The 27,395-nt window shown below is 46.8% G+C and overlaps 1 protein-coding gene across 11 annotated transcripts; it reads right to left on the bottom strand.

Moving 5' to 3' along the window:
- Window positions 1-112: 112 nt before the first annotated feature.
- Window positions 113-27,226, bottom strand: Tsks (testis specific serine kinase substrate). Of its 11 annotated transcripts, none has more exons than XM_085682858.2 (11): window positions 27,032-27,226; window positions 20,544-20,754; window positions 7,455-7,550; window positions 7,209-7,292; window positions 6,428-6,511; window positions 5,567-5,853; window positions 4,631-4,825; window positions 3,924-4,097; window positions 1,458-1,593; window positions 361-560; window positions 113-292 (listed from the first exon to the last, which is right to left on the bottom strand). In XM_085682858.2, exons 1-11 carry the CDS (start codon window positions 27,175-27,177, stop codon window positions 136-138), a joined length of 1,770 nt encoding a protein of 589 aa, XP_085538984.2. In that variant the 5' UTR covers window positions 27,178-27,226; the 3' UTR covers window positions 113-135. The 11 variants fall into 11 exon arrangements, with proteins under 11 accessions (XP_085538984.2, XP_085538975.2, XP_085538977.2 ...); XM_085682849.2 differs by having other exon boundaries at window positions 393-517; window positions 6,428-6,538; window positions 27,032-27,222; XM_085682851.2 differs by having other exon boundaries at window positions 393-560; window positions 6,428-6,538; window positions 27,032-27,221.
- Window positions 27,227-27,395: the final 169 nt, after the last annotated feature.

The following is a 27,395-nucleotide window of genomic DNA, read 5'->3' on the forward strand; positions in this document are numbered from 1 at the left end:
TCCAGCCCCCTTTCATTTTGTTTTTGAGAAAAGATGTCACTGTATAACTAGGCTGTCCCAGATCCCATGGCGGTCCTGACGACTACTTTTCAATGCCAGCTCCGAATCAGGATTCATGCCAGCGTGAGAAGCCATTTATTGTTCAGAGCCTGGGCCCCCACGTTTAGGGGGAGCCCCTCCAGTGCTTCCTCCCACGACTGCCCCTGTGGACCCCTCAAGTGGCAGGTGGTTGAGCTGGTCGTGGAGAGAGCACATCTTCAAATGCATATAGTCCAAAGTGGCCACCTTCTCCCTGCAGTGACAGTCAGCGGGGGTCAGCCCTGGGAAGGCCCAGCTGGGGGCTAGGGCAGGTGGCCTCACCCTCCTCCCATGCCCTCCGCCTCAGTCCTCACTCCGGCTTCATCTTGTCCGTCAGCAGTAGGTTCTTGGCCCGAACGGCTTCGTCTTGGGCCAGCCGAAGGGTGAAGCTCAGGGCCTCTGCCCTGACTTGTTTGGCCAAGGCCTGGTGCTCCAGCTCCTGGGGAGAGGAGTGTAGGCGCCGCTGGGCTTGCTGGACTGGGCTGGGGGTGGAGGGGGAGCTGGGTCGCGGAGGGTAAGGGGTAGGGTCCCATGGAGCCCACACACCACCCAAAGTAACCCATCAGGCCTTGAGCTTGGGGACAACCCTGGTATCCCACAATTCGCCTGTCTCCCCAACTGCATCTCACGGGACGCCCGTGAGTGTCCTGGATGTTCTCAATGCACTGGCCTGTGTCTCAGCAAGCTGAGTCAACACTCAAGTACTGTGCCCCTAATGCCTAGGAACTGTCCCATACTGTGCGTATCCCGGACTGCATGGTGCCCTTCCACATCCCATAATTCTTAAGTCCCTCTGTTACAAGAATGGTCCCTACCATTATAGCGCTCCATTCCCACAGTTCACCACACCCTGTGACCTTCGGTGGATTAGGGCTGCAGCTCTCATTACAATTCACATCCCGTCATCCCTTAGGCCAGCATCCCATCATGCACTGACCTCTGTATCTATGATGTGTCAGGCCACGACCTCATGCATCCCTATAACTACTCTCTCTAATGTATATCCCACAGGCCAATACGCACTCGCTCTCTATGTCCCACAATGCACCAGGCCTCAAGCTCTGACAGCTAGAAGGCTGTGACTTGTGGAAATGGGTCCCTCTGTGTCCAGTGACCTCCCTGAAGGGCTACAGAAAATCAGGTCCATGATTCAGAGCTACAAAGTGGAATCTGCTCCACATGATGTCCCAGCCCCGTGCATTAGTATTGCTTCGGGCAGAGTCTGTCACCGTGGGCTGCAGAATGACTGGGCTGTAACTCAGCAGCCACCAAACTCTGACCTGCCTGCACAGAGGCCAGCAGGGTTCCTGAGCAGGGCTGCCCACACCCTGCTAAACACAAAAGTAACTTGGGTCATGGCAACCCATGGTTTCTGGTACCAGAATCTTCTTGTGTAGCCTCTGGCAGCTGGGGCAAGCAGGAGCCAGGCCTTTTTGCTTCACCTCATCTACCAGCGGGGTCAGCGCACGTTCCAGAAGCTGCCGCAGGGACTCTGTGGACAACTGCTGCCCCTGGCTGTGGAGTGAGAGTCAGCAGATGGGTGATGCCCTGGTTAGGCTCCATCATCTCCTTTTCTTTTTTGTTTGTTGAGACAAGGTCTTTTTTACTTAGCGTTGGCTATCCTGGAACTCATGATATAGACCCATCTAGCCTCGAACTCACAGATCTGCCTGCCTCTACCTCCTGAGTGCTGGGATTAAAGACATGTGCTGCCACTTCTTGACTGGTGGTTCTTGCCTTTAAGCCCAGTACTTGGGAGGCAGAGGCAGGCGGATCTCTGCTTGAGGCCAGCCTGGTCACCAGAGAAACCCTGTCTTGAAAAAACAACAAAGAGTCATAAACCACCAAGTCTGGTCTTGCTTCTTAAAGCACCTTGCGTAACCAGCCAGACATCGGCAGCACAGTTACGCGTGACTGGAAACCCACTTCCTGATCTCCACAGCACATGGAGGTCTCACTTCGTGTGTGCATGCGTGGGGGGTCAAAAGTCAGTGAGTGTCTTCCTCAACCAATCTCCACCTTTATTTTATTATTTTATGTGCATATTTTATATGCATCTGTAGGTATGCGTATGTGCCAGGAGAGGCCAGTGGAACTGGATTTCTACAGATAGTTACAGGGTGATTTTGAGTGTCCTTTTGTGGGTCTTCTGAAAGCAATGTGGGCTCTTAATCTTCTGAGTCATCTCTCCAGCCCCTTACGTTTTTTTTTATTTATTATGTATACAACATTCCTTCCATGTATGCTTGCATGCCAGAAGAGAGCGCCAGATCTCATTATAGATGGCTGTGAGCCACCATGTGGTTGCTGGGAATTGAACTCAGGACCTCTGGAAGAGCAGTCAGTGCTCTTAACCTCTGAGCCATCTCAACAGCCCCAGCCCCTTACTTTTAAGATTTTAGTTCTGTGTCTGTGTGCCTGCATGCCCCATGTGTACAGACAGGGGCCAGAAGAGGGTGCTGCATCTCCTGGAACTGGAGATGCTGAGAGCCACCATGTGAGAGCTGGGAATGGAACCTGGGTCCTCTGGAAGAGCACCCAGTGCTCTTAACCCCTGGACCATCTCTCCAGCCCCTCCAGAGAATGTGGGCATGCTGGTGTGAAGGGTGGAGGACAGCCAGCGTGGGTGGGTGGGCATGCGGGTGCAGAGGGCGGAGGTCAGTCAGCATGGGTGGGTTCTCCTTCCCCCTTCCACAGGGGCGGAGATGTGGCTGTCAGAGCGCACACTTCAGCCCTTCGACCACCTCTCTCACCCCATTGTACTTCCGTTTTCTTTTCTTTTTAAAAAATAGAATCTATCAGGCTGGAGAGATGGCTCAGAGGTTAAGAGCATTGCCTGCTCTTCCAAAGGTCCTGAGTTCAAATCCCAGCAACCACATGGTGGCTCACAACCATCTGTAATGGGGTCTGGTGTCCTCTTCTGGCCTGTGGGCATACACACAGACAGAATATTGTATACATAATAAATAAATATTTAAAAAATAAAATAAAAATAGAATCTATCAGCCAGGCAGTGGTGGCGTATGCCTTTAATCCCAGCACTCGGGAGGCAGAGGCAGGCGGATCTTTGTGAGTTCGAGGCCAGCCTGGTCTCCAAGAGCTAGTTCCAGGACAGGCTCCAAAGCTACAGAGAAACCCTGTCTCGAAAACTCAAAAAAAAAAAAAAAAAAAAAAGAAAAAGAAAAAAGAATCTATCTGTGTAGCCCTGGTTGGCCTGGAATTTGCTATGTATACAGGGCTGGTCTCATATACACTGCAGTCCACCTGTCTCTTGAGTCCAAGTGCTGGGATAAAGGCATGCATAAGTTTGCACATCAGAAGAGGGCGTCAGATTCCACGGGACTACAATTACAGACGGTTGTGACCTACCATATGGGTGCTGGGAATTGAACTCAATTAAGAGCAGCCAGTGTTCTTAACTACCCGCTAGCTCTCAACCTTATTTATTTGCTTGTTTTCTGCCTTATTTTTAAAGACAGGGTCTCTGACCTTGGAGTTCCTCGATTCAGCTCGACTGGCTGGTACAGGGATTCTCCCAGCTGCTTGCAAGGCAAACACTTTCCTGACTGAGCTCTCTCTCCATGTCCCTGGTGTTATGTTGCAGGTCACTGAGAGCCCACCCTCATAACATGCTAACCTTCCCACAATGTGCCGGAAGTACACAGCGTCTCTACAGCGTCTCTATCAGTACACACGATTTTCGCTTTCCACAAGCCAATTCTTACCATGTGGGAAGGGTAGAAAGTTGTTCCCACAATGCAACAGAATTCTCACTCTGCAACCCACAGAGATACATCTCACAATGGCAATGTGACCCACAGGGTCGGCTTTACCCCTCCCCGTACCTGGCACAGCGGGCACAGAGGCCTTGGGTAGACCGATCCAGGTTCAAGACATGGTCAGCTCCCCTTCGGGAGTTCTGAAGTTGTCGCCCCAGTTCCTCCAGAATCGGTTTCACTGGTCCCAGAATCTCCAGTTCGCTCCTCAGTGAAGCCATAGACGCTGCTGACCTCTCCACCCTGAGACAGGAGAGCAAGCAATGTGGGTAGCTTGCAATGTCCAATATTAGCCCGGATCCCGAGAGGCCGCCTTTCAGTACTATAGACTTGCCTGTCTTCTCCCCTCTCCATCTGATGATGGAGTGGGGCTCTCCATCTCCACCTTTCAGTACTATAGACTTGCCTGTCCTCTCCTCTCTCCATCTGATGATGGAGTGGGGCTCTCCATCTCCACTGAGAATGGGAGCTAGGGCTTCTGCTGGGCAAATGCACTACTGCTGAATCATGCTCTCATTCCTTACTGGTGGATCACAAGCAGGGACTCTACCCCAAAGCCACGCCCTTAATCCATAGCAGGGGAATTTTAGGCAGGGGCTCTACCACTGAGCCACACTTCCAAACCCTCACTGGGGATTCTAGGCAGGTTCTACCTCTTGGTATGGTCACTTAGCCCCAGCAGATTGGTCAATCCTTTTTCCTCAAGGATCTACCCTGAGGTTGGTCCCACTTTCCCATGGACCCCAGGTCCCCTCCAGCACCTGCTGAGCCCTTACATAGTGCACAGCTCATCTGCCCGTCCTCGCAGCTCCTGCAAGCCCCGTGCAGACTGTGCCTGTTCCCGCTGTGCCCGTTCCCACTGGCCCAGAAAGACATCCAGCCGGCCACCCAGGCCACCCAGCAACCGCAGGGCTTCCTGCACCGCTCCCTCCTCCTGATGCCACCGGGCTGCCAGTGAGGACACCTCCCTCCTGCGGGGATCAGAGCGGGAGAAAAGGTGGGTATAGATTTGATCAGGCATGCCCCCACTGACTTCACCCCAAACAGGTCACCCAATTATTTTCTGCTTGCTTGCTTCCTTCCTTCCTTCCTATCTTCCTTTTCTTTCTTTTTCGTTTTCTTTTTTCTTTTCTTTGGACAGGGTTTCTCTGACTAGCCCTAGTTTGTTCTAGAACTTGCTTTGTAAAACAGGCTGGCCTTGCAATCATAGAGATCCACCTGCTCTGCCTCCCAAGTGCTGGGACTAAAAGCATGTGTCACAACCACCTGGCTTTTTTATTCTTTTTGAGACATGGTCTCTCTCTGCAGTCCTGGTTGTACTGAACGCTCTATGTAGACCAGGCTGGCATGGAACTCACATAGATCCTCCAGCCTCTTCCTCCCAGTGCTGGGACTAAAGGTGTACGTCACTCTGCCCCGTCTTTTTCTTTTCTAAGTGTGTGCTAGGTTAGCCCTGTATCACTGATGCCACCACCCAAATCCTCTTCTAGGTTCTGCTGCTGTCCCCACTAGCTCCTCTAAGCCCCACCCACTTCAGCCTCCAAGTCCCTCCCATATCAAGCTTTTCCAATCCTCCCTCACCTACCGCAACCCCTTCGATCCACGTCGTCCATCCCGCTCTCTTCCAAACCCCAGCCTCCACGCTCCACGGAGGTCCCGCCCTTTGTTTAACCTGAGGCCTGGTCCACCCACCTCCTTCAGTCCCAGCCCACCTCAGCTCCTCCAGGCCGGTGGACACCTTCTGCAACTGCTGCTCTGTCAGCGAATTTCCCTCCGCTGCCCGGAGTGCCAGGCCCCAGCTACTAGAGGTCAGGCCTCTCGGCCGCGGGGGTTCCTCAGGGCTGCCGGGCGGGCCGGAGCAGCCCCGATTGGGAGCGGCAGACCTCAGGCCGTGCCGGGAGAGGCCGGCCTCCAGCTTTTGCTCCAGCTCCTGCAACTCGGCCTCTTGCCTCCGCGGCGTCTCATCCTGCAGTTGCTGCTGGAGGTATCTTAGCTTCTCCTGGGCAGGGGAGGACAATGAGTCAGGGTGTCCGGCACCTTGTCACCCTTAGTCACCTGCACCCCAGGGATCCGCGAGACTGCAAAGTAGTGTGGGAAGAGGAAACTGGGAAGCATGCTTGCCGTCTAACGGGTCTCATTGCTGTTATTAGGGAGATGCCGTAGTTTACTCTAAACCCCTTTAGCTGTTTCTAAGACAGCAACCAGCCTACCCCCATCTCCTGCTCTACCTGTCAAAAATCAGCCCTTAGAGACCACGACAGGCTTTCTCGGCGTTTTATTGGGTAGTAAGCTGGCAGGTCTTCATCCTAAGATCCCACCCACCAGGCGCTTCGAGCTCCACGCTTATATGTCTTAACTTCCTGAGGCTCCACTCTGGTCCCTCCCACCAACCCTTTTGGCTCCTCCTGTGGGTCCTCCAGTCCACCTCCAATCAGGTCCAACCCTCCTGAGCTCCGGGCAGCTCTGGACGCTCTCCACTCCTGTCCCTGCCCTCCCAGCTCCACTAACCCCCATCCCTAGGCTCCACCAAACTTTTCACTAGCTTGGGACCCCCGCCTCACAGGCCCTCTTACCTCCAGCAAGGCAGAGTTCTGCTTCAGGACATTGGTTTTGATTTCAGCGTCTTCCACTGAGCGGGTCACCTTGCGGCAGTTCTCCTGGGTCAGGACATCAGGGCGGGGGCCCTACCTTCCCATTCCGGTTCTGCCCCCCACCTTCAGCCTCGCTGTTTGCATAGCACCTGCCCCGTGTGGGATGCAACTCCTTCCCAGCCAGGTTTCTTCACTAGCCATACCGCCCTGTACTAACCCTTCCCATTCTGTGCTAACACTTCCACCATCCCACTACTCCTGCGCTCCTTTTGTCTTAAATTTTAAGATTTAAAAGATTTTTTAAAAAAAAAATATTTCTTGAGCCGGGCAATGGTGGTGTATGTCTTTAATCCCAGCACTCTGGAAGCAGAGGCAGGTGAATCTCCGAGTTCGAGGCCAGCCTGGTCTACAGAGTGAGTTCCAGGACAGCTAGGGTTACACAGAAAAACCCTGTCTCAAAAACAAGAAGAAAAAGAAGAAAAACAAAAAAATTCTTATGTTCTTATGTGTATGCATGTTTTGTCTTCATGTATGTATGTGCATATGTATGTGTCCAACATGCATGCAGTGCCCATGAAAACCAAAAGAGCCACGAGAGGCTCTCACTTACCCCTGGCCTCCAAGTAGCTGAAAAGAGTCTTGACCTGAGCCCTAGAGCCCAGCCTCCGAACGCAGTTCATAGGTGTGTTCTCCCACATTCAGCTTAGTGGCGCTCTACCGGCCGAGCCACACCCCCCAGCCCAACCCTCCCACAGCAGCTCACCTTCAGCTGACTGCAGTAACCCTCCAGCTCTTCCGCCTCCTGCCGCCGCCTTTCCAGATTCTCACTGAGCACAGAGCACTCGCTCTGGACCATGGAAGGGAGGCAGTGGGGGAAGCTTATAGGGGGAGTAGGGGCTTATCCTCCTCGGGGCTGGGCATGCACTATGGGGAACGTAGTACTGGAGGAAGAGGTCACGCGCAGGGGTGCAGGGGTGGGGTGGGGCACAGGGATTCTCAAGCCTCACACCTGCAGGGTCTGAATGTGCTGATTAACCCTCGTAGTCTTTTCCTTCAAGCTGGTGATGGAGTCTTTGGCACGCACCAATCCACTGTTGACCCCACTCTGGAAAAGAGTGGGAGACATGTGTAGTCCAGTACCAGAAAACAGCTTGGTTTGGCTCTGGAAGGGTGTGTGGCTTTGGGTAAAGGATTGACCCTTGGACTTAGTTTCCTTGTGTGGGAAAGGCAGAGGCAGACTGATGCTCTTGACCGTGCTCTAGGAAAGGGACAACGGGAAGACAGTTCAAACCTCAGGGCAAATGCCTGAATCTCCTGTTGGGGGTGGGGTATAACTCAGTGGTAGAGCTCCTGCCTAGGATCCTCCAGTGAGGGGCTGGGGTGTGACTCAATGGTAGAGCCTCTGCTAGAACCCCCCAGTGAAAGGCTGGGGCATGACTCAGTGGTAGAGTACTTGCCCAGCATGCATAAGATCCTGGGTTCCAGCCACAAATATGTATCCATAAAAGCCCTCTTCCTTTCTCTCTCTTCACTCTCCGGAGTAAAATCAACAACATCTTGGATCATCACATAGATACTGAGATCTGTTTCCCAAGTGTGCGTCTTCAGCCCCCTCAGCACCTCTATCTAGTCAACATGCTTCATTTTTTTGTTTGTTTCATTTTTTGAGACAGGGTCTAACTATGTAGCTCTGGCTGTCCTAGAGATGTCCCTGCCTCAGCTTCCTATTTATTGGGATAACTGGCAAGAGCACTGTGCCCAGATGTCTCCACTTTGAAGACAGTCTCAACTGGGCAGGGATGGCTTACACCTTTAATCCCAGTTCTCAGGAGGCAGGTGTATCTCTGAGTTCGAAGTCAGCCTGTTCTGGAGAGAGAGTTCCAGGACAGTCAGAACAGTTACATAGAGAAACCCTGTCTGAAAAATAAATAAATATTAAATAAACAAAACCAAAGATTATCAGCAAAATGGCAGAGGATGAATTCTAAAATTTCACACTTCCATAAGAAGACTAACAAACCAGAAACACTCTGAGGCACTCTCCAGCCCTCTAGAAACTGAGGATACACTGGGTCAGGTATGGTGGCACACAGCACTTGGGAGGTGATGCTCTGGGGAATGCTGGCTGCTACGTCAACAACATTTACGTATGGAGAAGAAGGCCATGTGATCGGGAGGGGAGCCTAGGTCTCTAGCCAAAGGTCAGAAAGGAGTGAGGTACCCACAGGGTACAATGTCTTGGTAGGGCATCTTCCAACCCTAGTCAAACCACCAGATGAACATAGCCGTAAGCCCAATGCTTCCTCCCATCAGATGACTGCAGTGCAGTGTTTTATTCTTTGTTTTTTTTTGGGGGGGCACCACCCAGTTCCCAAATAAATCACACATGGAGGCTTAGTCTGTTATGAACGCCCAGCCTTAGCATGGCTTGTTTCTTGCCAGCTTTTCTTTTTTTTATTTATTTATTATGTATACACTACTCTGTCTGTATGCCTACAGTCCAGAAGAGGGCATCAGACCCCATTACAGATGGTTGTAAGCCACCATGTGGTTGCTGGGAATTGAACTCAGGACCTTTGGAAGAGCAGCAAGTGAGTGCTCTTAACCTCTGAGCCATCTCTCCAGCCCCCTTGCCAGCTTTTCTTATCTTAAATTATCCTGACTACCTTTTGCCTCTGGGCCTTTATCTTTCTTAATTCTGTATATCTTATTCTCCTCCTTACTCTGTAGCTGGCCGGGTGTTGGGTCCCTGATGTCCTCCTCCTCCTGTTCTCCTAATTCTCTCTCCTCCAAGATTCCTCCTATTTATACTCTGCCAGCTAACCCCTCCTGATGTGGGATTCCCCTCAGTATGCTGTAAATTTCATTGGTTAATAAAGAATCTGTTTCAGCCAGTGGCTTAGCAGAACAGAGCTAGGTGGGAAAAACTAAACTGAATGCTGGGAGAAAGAAGGCAGAGTCAGGAGAAGTCATGTAGCCCCGCTGGAGACAGATGCAAGAACTTTACCCAGTAAGTAAGCCACTGACAATTCACAGATTTGGTGCGGGAGAATTGTCTGTATTCTGTCAATCTGTTTATTTTGAATAAACGCTGACTGGCCAGGCAGGAAGTATAGGCAGGTAAACCAGACAGAAAGTAGAGACGGAGCAAAGAGAACAGGAGTATTCTGGGAAGCAGGAAGCTCCCTCCACCATTCCTGCCCAGACCACTGAGAAACAAGATGTAACCTGCCCAGCTGTGAAAGGTACCGAGCCGTGTGGCTAATGTAGATAAGAATAATGGGTTAATATAAGCTACAAGAGCTAATAAGTAGCCTGAGCTAATGGGCCAATCAGTTGTATAACTTATAGAGATCTCTGTGTGATTTTCTCTGGAACTCGCCAGCTGTGGGGTACTGGGCAGGACAGAAACCCCAACAAGCCGGCCCCTCATGTTAAACAGATAAATAGAAATGGTTTAAATTAAGATGTAAGAGTTAGTCAATAAGAAGCTAGAGCTAACGGGCCAAGCAATGTTTTAATTAATTAATACAGTTTCTGTGTGGTTATTTTGAAAGTCTGGGTAGCTGGGAACAAGCAAGTGTCATTCTACAACTAATTGGTGTCAACGTGGCCAACTAAAATCCACTTAAAACTCAAGAGGGCTTTGAAAGGAATTCTAGACACTAAAAATCAAGGGTTAGTCACATTATTATTTTCAGATGGGCTCTGCTTGTTGGCAGCATGCTGCAGCTCCTTTAAGAGAGGTTTTCTTGATTCAGCCGTAGCAGAAAAAAAGTGTGGTTTCCAAACAGCAGCTGTCTGGGCCATGCTGGCAGCACTAACTCTGGCTCTTTCAGGAGGCTGAGCACCTGAGTGGGATTTGCGTTGTGGCGCAACATAGACTGGCTGCACCAAGAACTGGGACAGTGTGCTTGGCTCTCAGAGGCAGCGAATAGGCCTCTGCCACGTCAGAATGGGCAGAGCCAAAAGGAAAATCAGCCTTAGTACTAGACAAGCCGTTTAACATTTTAAGAAATGATTCTGGTCATAAAAGGATTACAGATGTACAATAAAAATAAATTCAGATGAAAAAAGACCTCTAGGGGCTGGAGAGATGGCTCAGTGGTTAAGAGCATTGCCTGCTCTTCCAAAGGTCCTGAGTTCAATTCCCAGCAACCACATGGTGGCTCACAACCATCTGTAATGAGGTCTGGTGCCCTCTTCTGGCCTGCAGACATACAGACAGACAGAATGTTGTATACATAATAATAAAATAAATAAATATTTAAAAAAAAAAAGAAAAAAAAAAAAAAAAAAAAAAAAAGAAAAAAGACCTCTAAATGGGTCACAGTGTTGGATAAATGTATGTAAACATGGGAGAGAGAAAAAAGAGTATAGAGAGTTATAAAAGGAGGTAAATTGAAGCCTGGTGGTGGCGGCGCAGGCTTGAATCCCAGCACAGGGAGGCAGAGGCAGTTGGATCTCTGTGAATTCAAGGCCAGCCTAGTCTACAAGAGTTAATTCCAGGACAGGCTCTAAAGCTACAGAAAAATCCTGTCTTGAAAAACAAAAACAAAAAAAAGGGGTAAATTGTTTAAAAAAAATAAAGCAAAGTCTTTAAAGAGACAGAGTAAATTTGCAGAAAATGTAATAGAGTAAGAAAAACAAGCCATGTAAAGGTGGAAAATACACAGAGAATCTAGATTATGTATACTATTTTGTTTTTTTTTAATTTTTTGACTGTGAATGAGCTAAGCACAGAGATATATTTCATTGTCTAGACTATTAAACTAAACCAGCATATATACTTTAAAGATATCTTGGCTTCAAAATTTGGGTCTCAGGATATGTTGCTTTGGAAAAGAGATTTTTCTTTAGTTTCCACAGAGGATGAGAACCTGTGGATTTCTTCCAGACTAATGTGGTTTGATGGACTAAGAGCCCCCAAAAGGTTGCCATGAACACCCCCAAAGATTACTTTGCCCAACAAAAAGCAGAAAGCAGTTTGGAGAGAACTATGCCTAAATTCCTAAATATGGTTTATAAATGTTTGTTTACCTTTAAAGAGGGATATGCTATAGAGATTTGCATTGGTATGGATCTTGGTTAATTGATATAAATTTAAGGTTGTTTGTTATATGTATATTTTTGCTCTTGATTAAGGTTTTGTGTTTGTGCAGCTCAGTTAAAAATGTAATGTATAGAGGGGCGTAAATGGAAACTTTTATAATTTAATAAAATTACTTAAAAAATGTAATGTATACTTAAGAAATATAGGTTAATAGATAATCATCTATAATAGTCAAGATGTAATCATGTTAGTTAGATTTTCTAGGTGTACAGAGATGTATTTCAGATGGATAGGCATTCTTCAAATCTTTCTAATACTATAGAATATGGCATTTAAAATATTTAAGAACTTAGGACTTGTCATGGCAGTGAGATACATCTGTTCCTGGCAGCTCCAATGAATTCAAGAGGAAGATGGGCACTGAAGAGGCTCCTTATGGAGTTTGGTAGCCATTTGGGCAGTAAACTGCTCTTGCCTGGACTGCTTGAAGTTATGCTGTATAAACTGGACATGCAGGACCCACGGAAGAATGACTGTGAACTTGCCTAAAGGTGAGATGATCTTTCGGGGTTCCTGCTTCATGAAAGAGTCTGCTAGACATTCTGCAGGACGCAGAAAAAAGTGACTGACAAACTGCCAATATAGGTGGAACTATCTTTGAAATTTCTTGCTTCGTGGGAAAGTCTCCTAGATACTATGGGCCTGTGGGCTGAAGATGGATGTCCCAATGTACAGAAGAACTTTGGGTGACTGTCCAGGCAGTGAGATGTTTCTGTCAATTCTAGAGTTTTGGAAGTTACTTGCACTGTACTTCCTGTTAACTTAAGTAATATTATATCCTTCTGGAGTCTTTGACAGAGTTGAAGAATATTTCGTTATAATTATAGTTTTTTTAGTTATTATAAAAATATAGTAGATATAAATGTTGTAACTAATTCTTGACACCTGTCTTGTTATATGTAATTTTACTATGTTAAAGTTATTTAAACAGAAAAGGGGAGGTGATGTGGGATTCTCCTCTGTATGCTATGAATACCATTGGTTAATAAAGAATCTGTTTTGACCAGTGGCTTAACAGAACAAAGCTAGGTGGGGAAAACTAAATTGAATGCTGGGAGAAAGAAGGCAGAGTCAGGAGAAGCCATGTAGCTCTGCCAGAGATAGATGCAGGAACTATCTGGTAAGAGTCACAGCCTTGTGGCGATACACAGATTAATAGAAATGAGTAAATTAAGATGTAAGATTTAGTCAATAAGAAGATAGAGCTAATGGGCCAAGCAGTGACTTAATTAATTAATATAGTTTCTGTGTGGTTATTTCAAGAGTCTGGGCAGCTGGGAACACACAAGCAGCCTCCTACAACACCTGACTATTCTTGCTCCTTCTTGCTATTGAGTCATTCAACTCTTTTATTAAAATTTATTTATTTATTATGTATTTAGTGTTCTGCCTGCATGTATGCCTGGCCAGAAGAGGGTTCCAGATCTCATCATCAATGGTTGTGAGCCACCAGATGGTTGCTGGGAATTGAACTCAGAACCTCTGGAAGAGCAGCAAAAAGATAATTAGGCCTTTAAGGTCTAGATCAGCACCTATAGATGAATGAATTCTGCATACAATGAATGTTGAGACATTTGACTGTAATGATGAATCTTAGGTAGGAGAAGCGATTTCCAAAGCAATGAGGAGACATCAAACTGCCAAATGTTTTAATTGTGGTAAAATAAGACATCTGAAAAGGGATTGCAGGCAAGGAATTTCTAGGAATAATATTTCATCTGGGAATGGCAAAAATAGGAGACCTCAAGCCTTCAGGTATATGTAGGAGGTATGGTAAAGGACAACATTGGACCAATGAATGAGGATCAACAACAGACAGTCAAGGGAACCCAATACCATCGGGAAACTCCTTGAGGGGCCAATCACAGGTCCCCAAGCCAAAAGTGGCTCAGTAGTTCCCAGTAACCATGGAGGACATGTCACACCAGGAAAATTTAAAAAATACAGAACCTTCTGCACAAGACCATAATGTTCTAAATGAAGGCTCAAATTTGGAGAATAAGTCAGAAATTCAAATAGGAAATAAGAAGCATATATTCTGATAAACTTCTATAAATGATCAAAGATCAAAACTGAGAGTGCATATAAATAGAATTGTGAATGTTGGCTTGATAGACACAGAAGTGTAAGTGACATCACCCCAGAATCATGACATCCAAATTGGCCTCTTCAGGAGGGAGATGTTCAATTACTAGGAATTGGAACCATATCTCAAGTTAAACAAAGCAAGAGATGGGTTTTGGGCCAGAAGGTCAAAGAGGAAAGCTGAGGCCATATGTAGCTGATATTGCAATAAATTTATGGGGCGGTGACCTGCTAAAGCAATGGAATACCCAGATTAACATTCCTGTAGTCCCAGGAACTCATAATTCTGGGAAGGATGTAATAAGGTACTATGCACAAAGGTCACCAGCCATTCAGGCTGTCCAAGAACATAAAGCAACTAACAAACCTTTAGAGGTACCAACAGCCCTACCTTTAAAATGGCTAACTGAGAAGCCAATATGGGTTAAGCAATGGCCTCTAGCTGAAGATAAATTGCAGGCTTTAGAACGATTGGTACAGGAGCAATTAGATGCTTGACATATTGAGGAGTCAACTAGCCCTTGGAATTCTCCTATGTTTATTGTAAAAAAGAAATCTGGTAAATGGAAAATGGTGACAGATCTAAAGGCTGTCAACAAGGTAATTCAACCTATGGGCCCTCTACAATCTGTAATTCCTCTGCCTTCTTTATTACCGAAAAGATGGCCTCTTATAGTTATTGATTTGAAAGATTGTTTCTTCACTATACCTCTACAAGAAAAGGATAGAGAAAAATTTGAATTCACAGTGCCTACTTATAATTCTCAGTCTACTAGGAGATATCAATGGACTATCCTACTACAGGGATGCTCAATAGTCCCACATTGTGCCAATATTTTGTTAAGTCAGCCATTGGAAATAATACATAGGCAATTTCCTAAGTCTATAATCAACCATTACATGGATGACATTTTGCTATCAGATTCAAGCATAGATACTTTAGAAAGAATGTTTAAAGAAGTAAAGATAGTTTTACCTAAATGGGGATTGCAGATTGCTCCTGAAAAAATACAGAGAGAGGATTTTGTCAATTATCTAGGTTATAAAATAGGTTTGCAAAAAATTAGGACACAAAAGGCACAAATTAGGAGAGACTGCTTATGGACTCTTTTTTTTAAGATTTATTTATTATGTATACAACATTCTGCCTCCGTGTATGCCCGCACGCCAGAGAGCACCAGATCTCATTACAGATGGTTGTGAGCCATCATGTGGTTGCTGGGAATTGAACTCAGGACCTCTGGAAGAGCAGCCAGTGCTCTTAACCACTGAACCATCTCTCCAGCCCATGGACTCCTTTTTTTTTTTTTTTTTTTTGGTTACGGATTCTTGATGATTTTCAAAGATTGTTAGGAAACATTTCCAGTCTATGACCGGCTGTTGGGATAACACCTAATCTAATAATTCATTTAAACAAAACCTTGATGGTGATAAAGACTTGAATAGTCCCAGAGAATTAACAGATGAAGCAGAAAAGGAACTGACAATGGTTGAGGAAAAATTACAGGAGGCACATGTGGACAGGGTAGATCCAAATGTTAGTTGTAGTCTAGTCATATTGCCTTCCAGAATTTCTCCTATGGGAATTTTAATGCAGAGGGAAGATATTATTTTAGAATGGATCTTTTTACCACATGAACCAAGTAAAAAATTAAGTTATGTAGAAAAAGTCTCTTAATTAATTATAAAAGGCAAATTGAGACTTTGTCAACAAGCAGGTATAGACCCAGCAGAAATTATAGTGCCTTTCACTACTGATAAAATAAAAAAGTTATGGGAAGACAATGAACCATGGCAAAGGGCTTGTGCTAATTTTTTTGGGAGAAATTAATAGCAACTATCCCAAAAGTGATAGACTTAAGCTTATAAAAAGAATTTCTTGGATTCTTCCTCAAATTGTACGTGATGCTCCAATAACTGGAGCCCATACATTTTATACTGATGCAAATAATAAGAGAAGGCAGTTTACAAATCAGATGAATTGAGTAAGGTGGAACAAAGTCCTTATAAATCTGTCCAGAAGGCAGAATTATATGCCATTCTTATGGTGCTAAGGGATTTTAAAGAACCTTTTAATATAGTTACTGACTCACAATATGCGGAAAGAGTTGTCTTGCATATTGAAACTGCTGGATTTATACAAGATGATACAGAATTGACTTCATTGTTTATCCAGGTGCAAGACATAATCAGGAATAGGCTTTGTCCTATGTACATAACACACATCTGATCCCACACAGGTCTGCCAGGTCCTCTAGCACAAAGTCATGCCAAAATTGATCAATTATTGGTTAGAAGCATGTTGCAGGCCTCAGAATTTCATAAAAAAAATCACATCAGTAGCAAAGGTTTAAAGAAAGAGTTTTCTATTACATGGCAACAAGCTAAGGAGATTATAAAGAGATGCCCTACTTGCTCTTTATATAACCAAACACCACTACCTGCAGGGACCAACCCAAAAGGTACTCAAAGGAATGAAATCTGGCAGATGGATGTGTTCCACTTTGCAGAATTTGGGAAATTAAAATATGTCCACCACAGCATTGACACTTGTTCAGAATGGATGAGGAAAATGTGGTACATTTACACAATGGAGTACTACACAGCAGAACAAAATAACGACAGCTTGAGTTTTGCAGGAAAATGGATGAAACTAGAAAACATTATTTTGAGTGAGGTAGCTCAGACACAGAAAGACAATTATCACATGTACTCACTCATAGGTGGTTTTTAAACATAAAGCAAAGAAAGCCAGCCTACAAACCACAATCCCAGAGAACTTAGACAACAATGAGGACACTAAGAGAGACTTATATAGATCGAATCTACATGGAAAGTAGAAAGTAGAAAAAGACAAGATCTCCTGAGTAAATTGGGAGCATGGGGACCTTGGGGGAGGATTGAAGGTGGGAGGGGAGAAGCAAGGAGGGAAGCAGAGAAAAATGTAGAGCTCAATACATATCAATAAAAAAAGGGAAAATTGGGGCTGGAGAGATAGCTCAGTGGTTAAGAGCATTGCCTGCTCTTCCAAAGGTCCTGAGTTCAAATCCCAGCAACCACATGGTGTCTCACAACCATCTGTAATGAGGTGTGGTGCCCTCTTCTGCCTTCAGGCATACACACAGACAGAATATTGTATACATAATAAATAAATAAATATTAAAAAAAGGGAAAATTGGATGGAATAATAGATTGGTTTGTGAGTTATTATTTATAGACAATTACATTGGTATAGATTCTTGTATATCTATACAAAGTTAAATTATATTGAATATTGCATGCATGCATGCTTCTATCTCTATTTAAAACATCTTTTATGTATTGATATATATATATATACCATATTGCAATGTACATTTCTACCTCTGATCTAGATACTTATACATTGTTTACATTTGGAAGTCATTATCCTTATTTATTGCACAGTTGTTTATTGTCTTAGTCTTTAAGTTATACAGGTATTAAGAATTATAGATCAATAGTCATCTATATTTGTCATAGTTAGATTGATCAGCTTCTTTAGATACATAGAGGTCATATTCTGTATAGATAGATAATCTTTAACCTCTTCAAAGATCTGTAGAGAATGGCATTTAGATAACTCAGAGTTCTGTTGAAGTGAGACACAATAGCTCCTGGCAGCACCGATCTATTCCTGAGAGAATGTTGAGCACTGAAGATGCTCCACTTGGAGCTTGTTTTCTTCTTGGCAAAACTGGCCTTTGGGCAAGGAACTACCCATACCTCAACCACTGACAAAATACATAGTATCCAGAAATGGATAAGCAGGACTGTCAAATCTTGCCAAGACAGGGTAAGACAGTTTTGAAAAATTTCTTGCCTTTGAAAATAGTCTGTCAGTTATTCTAGGCCTTAGCCAAAGTTGGTTGCTTCAACGTTGCAAATGTGACTTTGGGTGATTGTCCAGGTAGCCAGTTGTCTCTGTGATTTGTTGCATGTTTTGGAATTTGTTTTATTGTTCTTCCTACTCACGCAGGTAACATTATTTCCCTTCTCAGATCTTAGATGGGGTTGAAGACTAGACAAGTGTCTAGTCTTTCCTCTCATGACTTGGCCAAGTCATTTATTATACAAGACTTAAGCTAGTTAGAATAGGATATTTGTTCTTATTGTATATAATTTTGTATTAATTTTAGAACTCTCTTATTTAAACAAAAGGAAAAGGTGCTGCAGGAAGGTTTACAGCTAGTAATTACCTGCCTACTGGGGCGTGGCCTCATAGGTTATTTACCAGGATGCGTCTGGCCCCTTCTCTCCTCCTCCCTGATTCCTGTTTGCTTGTTCGGATTGTTTGGATCCCATCTCCATCCACCAATAAAGCAGAGAATCCTGATTTGTAAGTTTTACCCCTAAATAAATATCTATCTCTCAGTTCTGAGCTAGTGTGGGATTTCTTTTAAGCGTCCGATCTCTCCACCATCAGTGCCATCTCTTTTTTTTTCTTCCGCCAAGCCTAAATTCTCCTATTTTTTTTACTCTCCCTGCTCAGAAGTCCTGCCTAGACCTCCTCCCTCGCTATTGGCCATTCAGCTTTTTATTAGACAATCAGGTACCTTAGGCAGGCAAGGTGAAACAGCAACACACCTTTCCATAGTTAAACAAATATTCCACAGCACGACGAAATGGCTTATTGGGTGAAGGCATTTGCTGCCAAGTCAGATGACCAAAGTCTGATCCCTAGACCTCTCAATTGAGGGAGGTGTCACTAGGTTGTCTTCTCATATGTGCTGAAGCACACGTTTTCCATCGCACATAAAAACTAAAATTTTTTTTGAAAGAAGCTGGAAAAAAGGCTCAGCAGTTAAGAGTATTGGCTGCTTTTGCAGCAAACCCAGGTTCAGTTCCCAGAATCCACATAGCAGTTCAAAATCAGCTGGAACTCCAGTTTCAGGGGATCTGACACCCTCCTCTGGCTTCCTTGAGCACCAAACACATATACAGTGCTCTTACATACAGGTGGGAAGGACACTCATACACATAAAATAAAAATAAATCCCTTTTAAAAAATATTCTAGCACAGGCTGGGTGTTGGTGGCCCTCAACAATCCCAACAGTCAGGAGGCAGAGGCAAGCAGATCTCCATGAGTTCAAGGCCAGTCTAGTCTACAGAGTGAATCCCAGGACAGTCAGGTATACACAGAGGAAGCCCTGTCTCAAAAAACCAAAAGCCAACCAAACAATCACCACAGTTAACTGCCTAGGCCTCTCTCTTTTCCTAGCCGAAAGCCTCTAGTTTTTCTCACCAGAAGCCCATGTACAACCTTAGTGGCTTTCTGGGTTTTTGTTTGTTTTTTCTTTTTCCTTATAGGTTAAGGACTCATCCAAGTCCCCACCAGAACCAGTCTATAAGCTCGGTTATCCAAACGAGTAAAGGGCAGTGAGCTGGCTCGGTAGGGAAAGGCACTACCGCCAAGCCGGAGGACCTGAGTTCTGTCTTTGGTTCCGCTTGGTGTCAGGAGAGAACCCACTCCTCCAAGTTATCCTCTGACCTCCACTTTCTTTTTTTTTTTCTTTAAATATTTATTTATTTATTATGTATACAATATTCTGTCTGTGTGTATGCTGTAGACCAGAAGAGGGCACCAGACCTCATTACAGATGGTTGTGAGCCTCCATGTGGTTGCTGGGAATTGAACTCAGGACCTTTGGAAGAGCAGGCAATGCTCTTAACCACTGAGCCATCTCTCCAGCCCCTCTGACCTCCACTTTCTACACAAACTTTTGGAGCTGTAAGGAGAGCCACCCAGTGGAGCATAAGGCTGATGCTCACACGCATCCCGGCCTCTTCCTTGGTAAGACGTCACCCTTGAGTGGGTCCTGTTTCCCACTGAGTGCCTCTCCTAACTGACCTGTTTCAAGTCTGTATTAAAACATCTTTCACGAAATCTCTAGCTCTGGTTTATAAGCCAGTGCAGGTCCCTGCGAGGTGAAGCTAAGGCCTCCATCTGGGGGTGGTGCTGCGTGCCTTTAATTCCAGCAAGTGGCAGTGGCAGGAGGATGCTGTAAGTCTGAGGCTAGCCTGGTCTACATAGAGCGTTCCAGATCAAATTGGGCTACATAGTAAGACGCTGTCTCAAACACAAATTCAACAACAAAAGTAAAGGCTCAAGCTGCTGAGGGTGACAGCTTGGCCTTGTGTCCCTGACCCTACTCCTGACATCTCATCTTTGACTTTCAGGGGAATGTCTCCTGGAAGCTGGGAGCGTGGGCTCAGGCCTGTCATCCCAGCTACTTGGAAGGACTGCAGGTTGGCCAGACTGGACTAAGGACTAAGACCTGTCTCAAAAGTAAAAGAGCTCAGGTATGGCTCAGCGGTAGAGCCCTGCCTAGAGTCCCTCAGTGAGGGGCTGGGGTGTGGCTCGGTGGTAGAGCACCTGCCTAGAATCATCCAGTGAGGGGCTGGGGTGTGGATTAGTGGTAGAGCCCCTGCCTAGAATCCCCCAGTGAGGGACTGGGGTGTGGTTCAGTGGTAGAGCCCCTACCTAGAATTCCCAGTGAGGGGCTGGGGTGTAGATCAGTGGTAGAGTCCCTGCCTAGAATCCCCCAGTGAGGGGCTGGGATGTGAATTAGTGGTAGAGCCCTGCCTAGAATCCCCCAGTGAGGGGCTGGGGTATGTGGCTCAGTGGTAGAGCCCCTGCCTAGAATCCCCCAGTGAGGGACTGGGAGTATGGCCAGTACATTCTCTATGTTGCTTAGGATGAGACCCATGCCTGCCTGAGCTCCACCTTCCTCCCAGAAGTCTCTTCCTGACACTGTCATTGAGGCCTGTCTTCTGCCCCCGCTGACTAGAGCTTCTCACTCAAAACCAGATCAGCTCCATGCTTGGATCTCCCTACCTTCATTGAGTAGACCCTGGCCCTCCCCACGTGAGCTGCTCACCAGAAGTTCTGTGATGTCAGGGTCCTCGGGAGCCCAGGGTGTTGTAGGGGAAGCAGGTGGCCCTGGCAGTGCCAGTGGACCACTGTCCTCAGTGGTTGAGTCTGTGCCTGACGAGTCGGGCTCCATAGCGGTCAGGTTGAGCAAGGACACGTTGGTGCAGGCTGAGGACCGCTTGAGGTTCAGGCACCAGTGGGACATCCGGGGCTCCACCCTGCAGGTGACCCAGGAGATGGTGGGGATGGGGTGCCAGAGGGAGGAGCGGGGCTTATGTCCTCAACACTGCACCTGCCCCCACTGAAGCCACCGGACCCCCTGCTTCTTTCAGCTACCGTTCCCCCCGCAGCCCGCTTTCACTTCCTGCTCAGTCCCCACTGCCTGTGTTCTTCTTCCATCACTTCGCCCTCTCCTCCTGATGCTCCACTGCCTTCCTGTCCCTCTTCCTTGCCCCTCCTTTCCCTCCAGCAACCATGCTTTGCTGTAGGCAGCGTTGGGCAGTAGGCCTATGACCAACAGGGTGCAGGAAACCCACCCATGGAAGGACACGGCCTTCTTTTTCTTCGTGATCCCCTTGGTAGGGCTGGTCACTCCCCCAGGAGCCTCGGGCACCAGCTGGGCGCAGCTCTCGACCCCCGCAGGTGGGTCCCCCGCCTCATGGATCTCTTTGGACTGCCAGATTGTCTTCACCACCACGCTTGCCATGGCGCGGGGGGCCTGCTCCCAGGGGGAGACTCACCATCTACTGTGCCCGCCCCCCACCCTCCCGGCGCTTAGGGTCCCCCTAGCTCCTGGCCTAGGTCACAAAGGGCCTAACCACAGGGTCACAGGGAGGGAGGGGCACGAGGGAGAACAGGTGTTGGCTCAGGGTGACCCTGAAAACCTCAGTGGACTCTTCCAGGTCGAGTTCTGGTTCTAAAGCCCCCTCATTCGGGTCCAGAGCACACAGTGGGCTGGAAACCCTGCACTCAGCTCTGGGACCCAGTCTCAGGTCCTATACTGCTTCATGCCTTGCCTGAGATCTGAGAGACATAACAGGATCATTTCCAAGGCCTTCCCTGGAAGACTTGGTGTTCTGTGGTGGTCTGGGAGGCAGAGTTGGGAAGAGAAAACCCAGAGAAAAAGATGCCAGCACTGGACGTGTCACAGGAGAGTCAAGAGAAGTCATGGCGTATGCCACAACTCCTCAGCCTGTGTTTTAGGGGATTTAGGCTTCATACTGTGTGTGAATTTTACCTGTCAAAAAAGAACCCAAGCTGGGCAGTGGTGGCACTTGCCTTTAATCCCAGCACTCCAGAGGCAGAGGCAGATGTATCTCTTTAAGTTCGAGGTCGACCTCACTGGTCTACAGGGTGCAAGACAGCCAGGGTTGTTACACAGAAAAATTCTGTCTCAAAAAACCAAGATAAAGAAAGAAAGAAAGAAAGAAAGGAAGGAAGGAAGGAAGAAAGCAAGCCGACAAACTGGTAAGATGTCTCAGGAAGACCAGCACTGTGGCTCCACAGTTAGAATACCTGCTCAGGCACTCTCACGAAGCACTGGGTTCCACCTCAGCACTGGGGAACTGGAGGCAGCAAGATCATGAGTTTAGGGTCAAACTCAGCTACAAAGTTTGAAGCCAACCAGTACAAAGATTTAGGGATGATACTATTTGAGTACTCACGGTGAGATAAAGTGTGAGGAGGGTCCTTGTGAGGATGATCTAATTGTTTTTGTTTGTTTTTTAAAGATTTATTTATTTTTGTACACAGTATTCTGTCTGCACATATGCCTGCAGGCCAGAAGAGGGCATCAGATCTTATTATAGATGGTTGTAAGCCATCATGTGGGTACTGGGAATTGAACTCAGGTCCTCTGGAAGAGCAGTCAGTGCTCTTAACCACTGAGCCATCTCTTCAGACCCTACATCTAGTTTTTTAATTAACTCACTTATGTGTATGGGTGTTTTTCCTGAATGTGTATCTGTGCATAGCATGTGTGCCTAGTGCCTAGAGAGGCCAGAAGGTGTCAGATACCCTGGGACTGGAGTTGCAGACTGTTGTTAGCTGGAACTCAAACCCGGGTCATCTGGAAAACTAGCCAGTACTCCTAATGACTGAACCATCTCCCCAGCTGTATGCTTGATTTTTTAAAAAAATTTTGTGTGTACTGGTGTCTCATGTGCATGTGTTTCTGTGTGAGAATGTGTGAGGATCAGATCCCCTGGAACTGGAGTTATACGGACAGCTGTGAGCTGCCATGTCGGTGCTGGAAATTGAGCCCCAGTCGTCTGGAAGAGCAGCCAGTGCTTTTCACTGCTCGCTCCCCAGACCCCTTGTTTTGTTTGGTTTATGTGCATTGGTGCTTTGCCTGCATGCATGTCTGTGTAAGGGTGTCAGCCCCTAGGACAAAAGCATGTCTGTGTAAGGGTGTCAGCCCCTAGGACTACATGCATGTCTGTGTAAGGGTGTCAGCCCCTAGGACTACATGCATGTCTGTGTAAGGGTGTCAGCCTCTAGGACTACATGCATGTCTGTGTAAGGGTGACAGCCTCTAGGACTGGAATTCTAGACGGTTGTGGCCCCTGGATGAGCAGTCAGTGCTCTTAACCACTGAGCCATCTCTCCAGCCTGTTTGCTTGATTTTTTTTTTTAAGACAGACTCCCATTATGTAATCCTGGCTGGCCTCAAATTCACAAAGATATGCCTGTCTTTGTCTCCAAAGTGCTGAGTTTAAAGGTGTGTGCCATCATGCCTAGTCTTTTCTGGGTTTTAAATTTTTTATTTATGGGTCTAAAAGATGGCTTAGCAGTTGAGAGCACTGGGTGCTCTTCCAGACTACCTGGGTTCAATTCCCAGCACCCACATGGCAGGTCACAACTGTAACTTCAGTTCCAGGGAATCCAACACTCACACAGAGGCATACGTGTAGTCAAGACACTGACACATATAAAATAAAAATGAAGATAAGTCACTTAAAATATATCGATTATGTGTGCACACCAGTCCATGGTGTGGATGCCAGAGAACACCTAGTGGAAACTCGTTTCTCTTCTTGTACCACGTAGGTTCCGGGGGTCAACCACAGGAGATTGCCTTTGTCAACAAGCACCTGACTACCTGCTAAGCCATCTTGCTGGCCAGTTTGTTTTGAGACAAGGTCTTATTACACGATTGAAGATGGAATCAAACTCATGGTGATTCTTTTGCCTGTTTCCCGAGCAGCTGAGATGGGCCAGTCCTACCACAACTAGCTGTACTTGGAATTTTGATTTAGATCATTTCCTAGGCCTGAGAGCCTCTCTGGCTGTTTCCCACAACGCCACCATCTGGAGGGGTCAACCAGTGTGTAGAGTGGCTGCTCTGGGATGGTACAGTATCCTAATGCCTTCACAAAGGATTTCCAATGGCTGGGACAGGACCTCATTGTTCCTAGGGACACCGTATTACCAAAAGAGTTAATTCCACCTGTTTCTTGTTATTTTGTTGAAAATTTGGCAGGTATACATAGAAATTACATGAGTCCCTCCCATTCTACTTCCAGTGGACATCCCTACTGTCACTCATGGGTGACAATGAATCCTTGCGACAGGCACATAGGCCAGTTCTGAGGATGACTGTCAGGGACCGCCCACCCCAGTCTTCATGGCCAGGAGAGAGATGACCTGTGAGGGGTGAAGAATAAAACTTGCTGTGGGAAATGCTTTTGTACACTGTAAAGAGTTGTCACTCATACTGGTTTAATAAAACGTTGATTGGCCAGTACCCAGGCAGAAAGTATAGGTGGGGCAACAAGACTAGAAGAATTCTGGGAAGAGAAAAAGCAGACACGCAGTCACCAACCAGATGCAGAGGAAGCAAGATAAGAATACCTTACTGGTAAAAAGTACCAACCACGTGGCTAAACATAGACAAGAATTATGGGTTTAAGTTGTAAGGTCTAGTTAATAATAAGCCTGAGCTAGTAGACCGAACAGTTTATAATTAATATAAGCCTCTGTGGGTTTTTTTGGGGGGGGGACTAAATGACTATGGGATTGGGTGGGACAGAAATTTGCATTTACAAAATCTCAACACAGTACCACATTTTCAGGTGCTGACTCAGGCCATCCAGAGACTGATTTCACGATTAAGCTACACCGAAATTCCTTTGCAAAGTAGCAAAAACCTGTCATCTTTACAATAAGAATGAATTCTGCCTGGATATGGTGGCACACACCTTTAATCCCAGCACTCTGGAGGCAGAGGCAACGGATCTCTGAGTTTGAGGGCAGCCTGGTCTACAAATCGCGTTCCATTACAGACACGGAGAAACCCTGTCTTGAAAAACAAAAACAAAATAAAACCAAAAGAAGAACCAAAAAAAAAAAAAAAAAAGGCAAAAGAAAAAAAGAAGAATGAACTTTAAGCAGGGTGGTGGTTGTGCACCCTTTTAATCCCAGCACTAAGGAGGCAGAGGAGGAGGACTTCTGAGTTCAAGGCCAGCCTGGTCTACAGAGTGAGTTCCAGGACAGCCAGGGCTGTACAGAGGAAACCCTGTCTCGACTCCTCCCCCAATAAAGGGTTCTACTGGCTAGGGCCTGAGCTGATAAGGATAATTGTAAGAATAGATTCTACTGGTGGAGAATGCAAAGTACATGGGGCCTATTTCATAGGGATGTGTTCTGTTCACTGAGAGAGAAAGCCCAGGATACTGGGGGTAGGGGACTCAGGTGAAGGATGGCTCCTAAGAGGGTAGCACAGCACCACAGGGGTTTTGACGACATCACTTCAACATTCCAGGGATCAGGCATCATTCATTTCTTCTATTGAAGAAAGCGCCTGGTTTCTCAACGCTGACTCTAAGCTGTGCTTCCGATAGGTGGCACTGCTGGGTTTGGTAGAAAGCTGACCAGCTCCTTCCCCTGACACCTGCTGGGCCTCAGAAAGCTGGGAGCTGGGAGAGGTGGCACTCAGGAGGCAGAGGTGGGTGGATCTCTGTGATTCCAGGCCCACCTGGTGTACACAGTGACTGTGTCTCTGCAGATGTGTGCTCCCGTCTACCCTGGAGGGGCCCTGGAATCAGGAAGGCCTTTCTTTATACCCAGAACTCAGTCACTCCACTGTCCCTACCAGGCTGCCTGAGCAGAGAATCAGAAGCGATATTCTACTAGTTAACTAGGGGCAGGTTTTGGATATTCTTGGGACACTTTATGTTCATTCCTCACATACTTCCTTGGAGGATTAATTCAATCTCCACTGCTTACCTGTGTCCTTAAGTGCCTTTAGTATTTAGAAGCTCTCCACAAAACAGACATTCTGAATTGTTCTTTTTTTGGACAATACTGGAGATTGAGCCCAGCATTTGGTGTATTAGGCAAGTGCTTTACCACTAAAACATACTCCCAGCCCCTCACTGCGGGGGATTCTAGGCAGGGACTTTTTTTTTTTTTTTTTTTTTTTTGAGACAGGGACTCTCTTTGTAACCTTGGTAGTCCTGGAACTCTCTACGCTGATCAAGCTAACTTTGAACTCAGAGAATTGCTTGTCACCCAGGACTGGGCGTTGCCCCTTCCTAGGTCACAGGACTTATCTTTTAGACCCATTCTGGGCTTGTTGGAGATTAGAAAAGCCTGTCTGGGGTGGCGTTTTGTCCTGGCAATAACAGAAATGGACCCTTCCAATTCCCTTCGCCACAAAATTCTCAACAGCCCGGGCATTGGCGATCTGGCAACTTTCCTTTCTTGCAATCAATCCTCAGCTGTGGTGGTAACTGGTTTTTGCCTGGGTGACTTCCAGAACTGATGGAGGAAGCAATTTTTACTTTATAACCACTTAATGCAGACTCTCTTAGGCACTAGGGTTCAGGGAGAAAAAAAAAGAGCAACCTATATTTAAAAATGTTTAAAAACTAAAATAGTAATTCCATAGTTTTCTTCCTCTGAGCTGTGTAGTCTTGGGCAAGCCTCTCTGGACCTCAGTGTTTAATGGGACGAACCTTTAGGGGCAGTCCCTTCTCTCATGGATGATAGGTTTCCAGGAAAGTCAATTTCCAGGTGATTTATTTATTTTTTTCTGGTTTTTCGAGACAGGGTTTCTCTGTGTGGCTTGAACTCTGGCTGGCCTCGAACTCACAGAGATTCACCTGCCTCTGCCTTCCGAGTGCTGGAATTAAAGGCATGCGCCACCAACGCCGGGCTCCAGGTGGTGTTTTTAGGGAAGGAAGCGGGAAGAGCTTGGTGCCCAGACAGAGACTGAAACAGTCCGGAATGCAGATGCAGAGAGAGGCCGGGAAGAAGGGGGCGCCTGCGTAGTGGACATCTCATGGTCCATCGCCTCGCCCAGCCCCTCTCTGCAGCAGGGAATTGCAGGCAACGCTCCACCTATCGCAGCTCAGCTGACTGACAGCTCCTCTTTCTCCTTCCTTCTCTATAGGTCGTCGCCCTCTGCCCATCCCCTCACAACCGCCCCTTCGAGGGCGGAAGTATAAATCGTCCGGCGAATCCGCATAGCCTTGCGGAGCTCAATCTCCTCACCCATTGGTCTTCTTTGCTCGAAGTTCCGCCTCCTCCGGCGCGTTCCCCAGCCTCTTCTTACGTCCCGCCCTCCTGTCGGGGAGAAGACTGCCCATCCAATTAGCGTTAGCCTCTGTCGTGAAGGGGGCGGTTCCAGAGTGTGTCATCGAACGCCGCCTGTCTCTAGGGCAACGCCCCCTGCCTCCCTGCTCCGAACGGAAATAGCACGGTACTGCGCCAATCATCACCATGTGTCTTTACTAGTTATCCAATAAAAATGGGAGGAGGGCGGGAGTTCTATTGTGAGCGGCAGGGCGCTCAGCCAGCAAGCGGCGGAAGTTCCCGGATGACAGCCCGCAGGGGCGGGTCCGAGGCGGGGCGTCGG

This window comes from Myodes glareolus, chromosome 24, assembly GCF_982192425.1.
Source record: "Myodes glareolus chromosome 24, mMyoGla1.1, whole genome shotgun sequence".
Taxonomy (NCBI): domain Eukaryota; kingdom Metazoa; phylum Chordata; class Mammalia; order Rodentia; family Cricetidae; genus Myodes; species Myodes glareolus.

Excerpts from the sequence above, each read along its gene's own strand:
- Tsks (XM_085682856.2), bottom strand. The coding sequence starts at position 21,242 with ATGGCAAGCGTGGTGGTGAAGACAATCTGGCAGTCCAAAGAGATCCAT. Across the intron at positions 7,551-20,543 it reads CTGACATCACAGAACTTCTG|AGTGGGGTCAACAGTGGATT; the intron begins GTGAGCAGCTCA and ends ACTCTTTTCCAG. Across the intron at positions 6,539-7,208 it reads GTTACTGCAGTCAGCTGAAG|GGCCCCCGCCCTGATGTCCT; the intron begins GTGAGCTGCTGT and ends ATGGGAAGGTAG.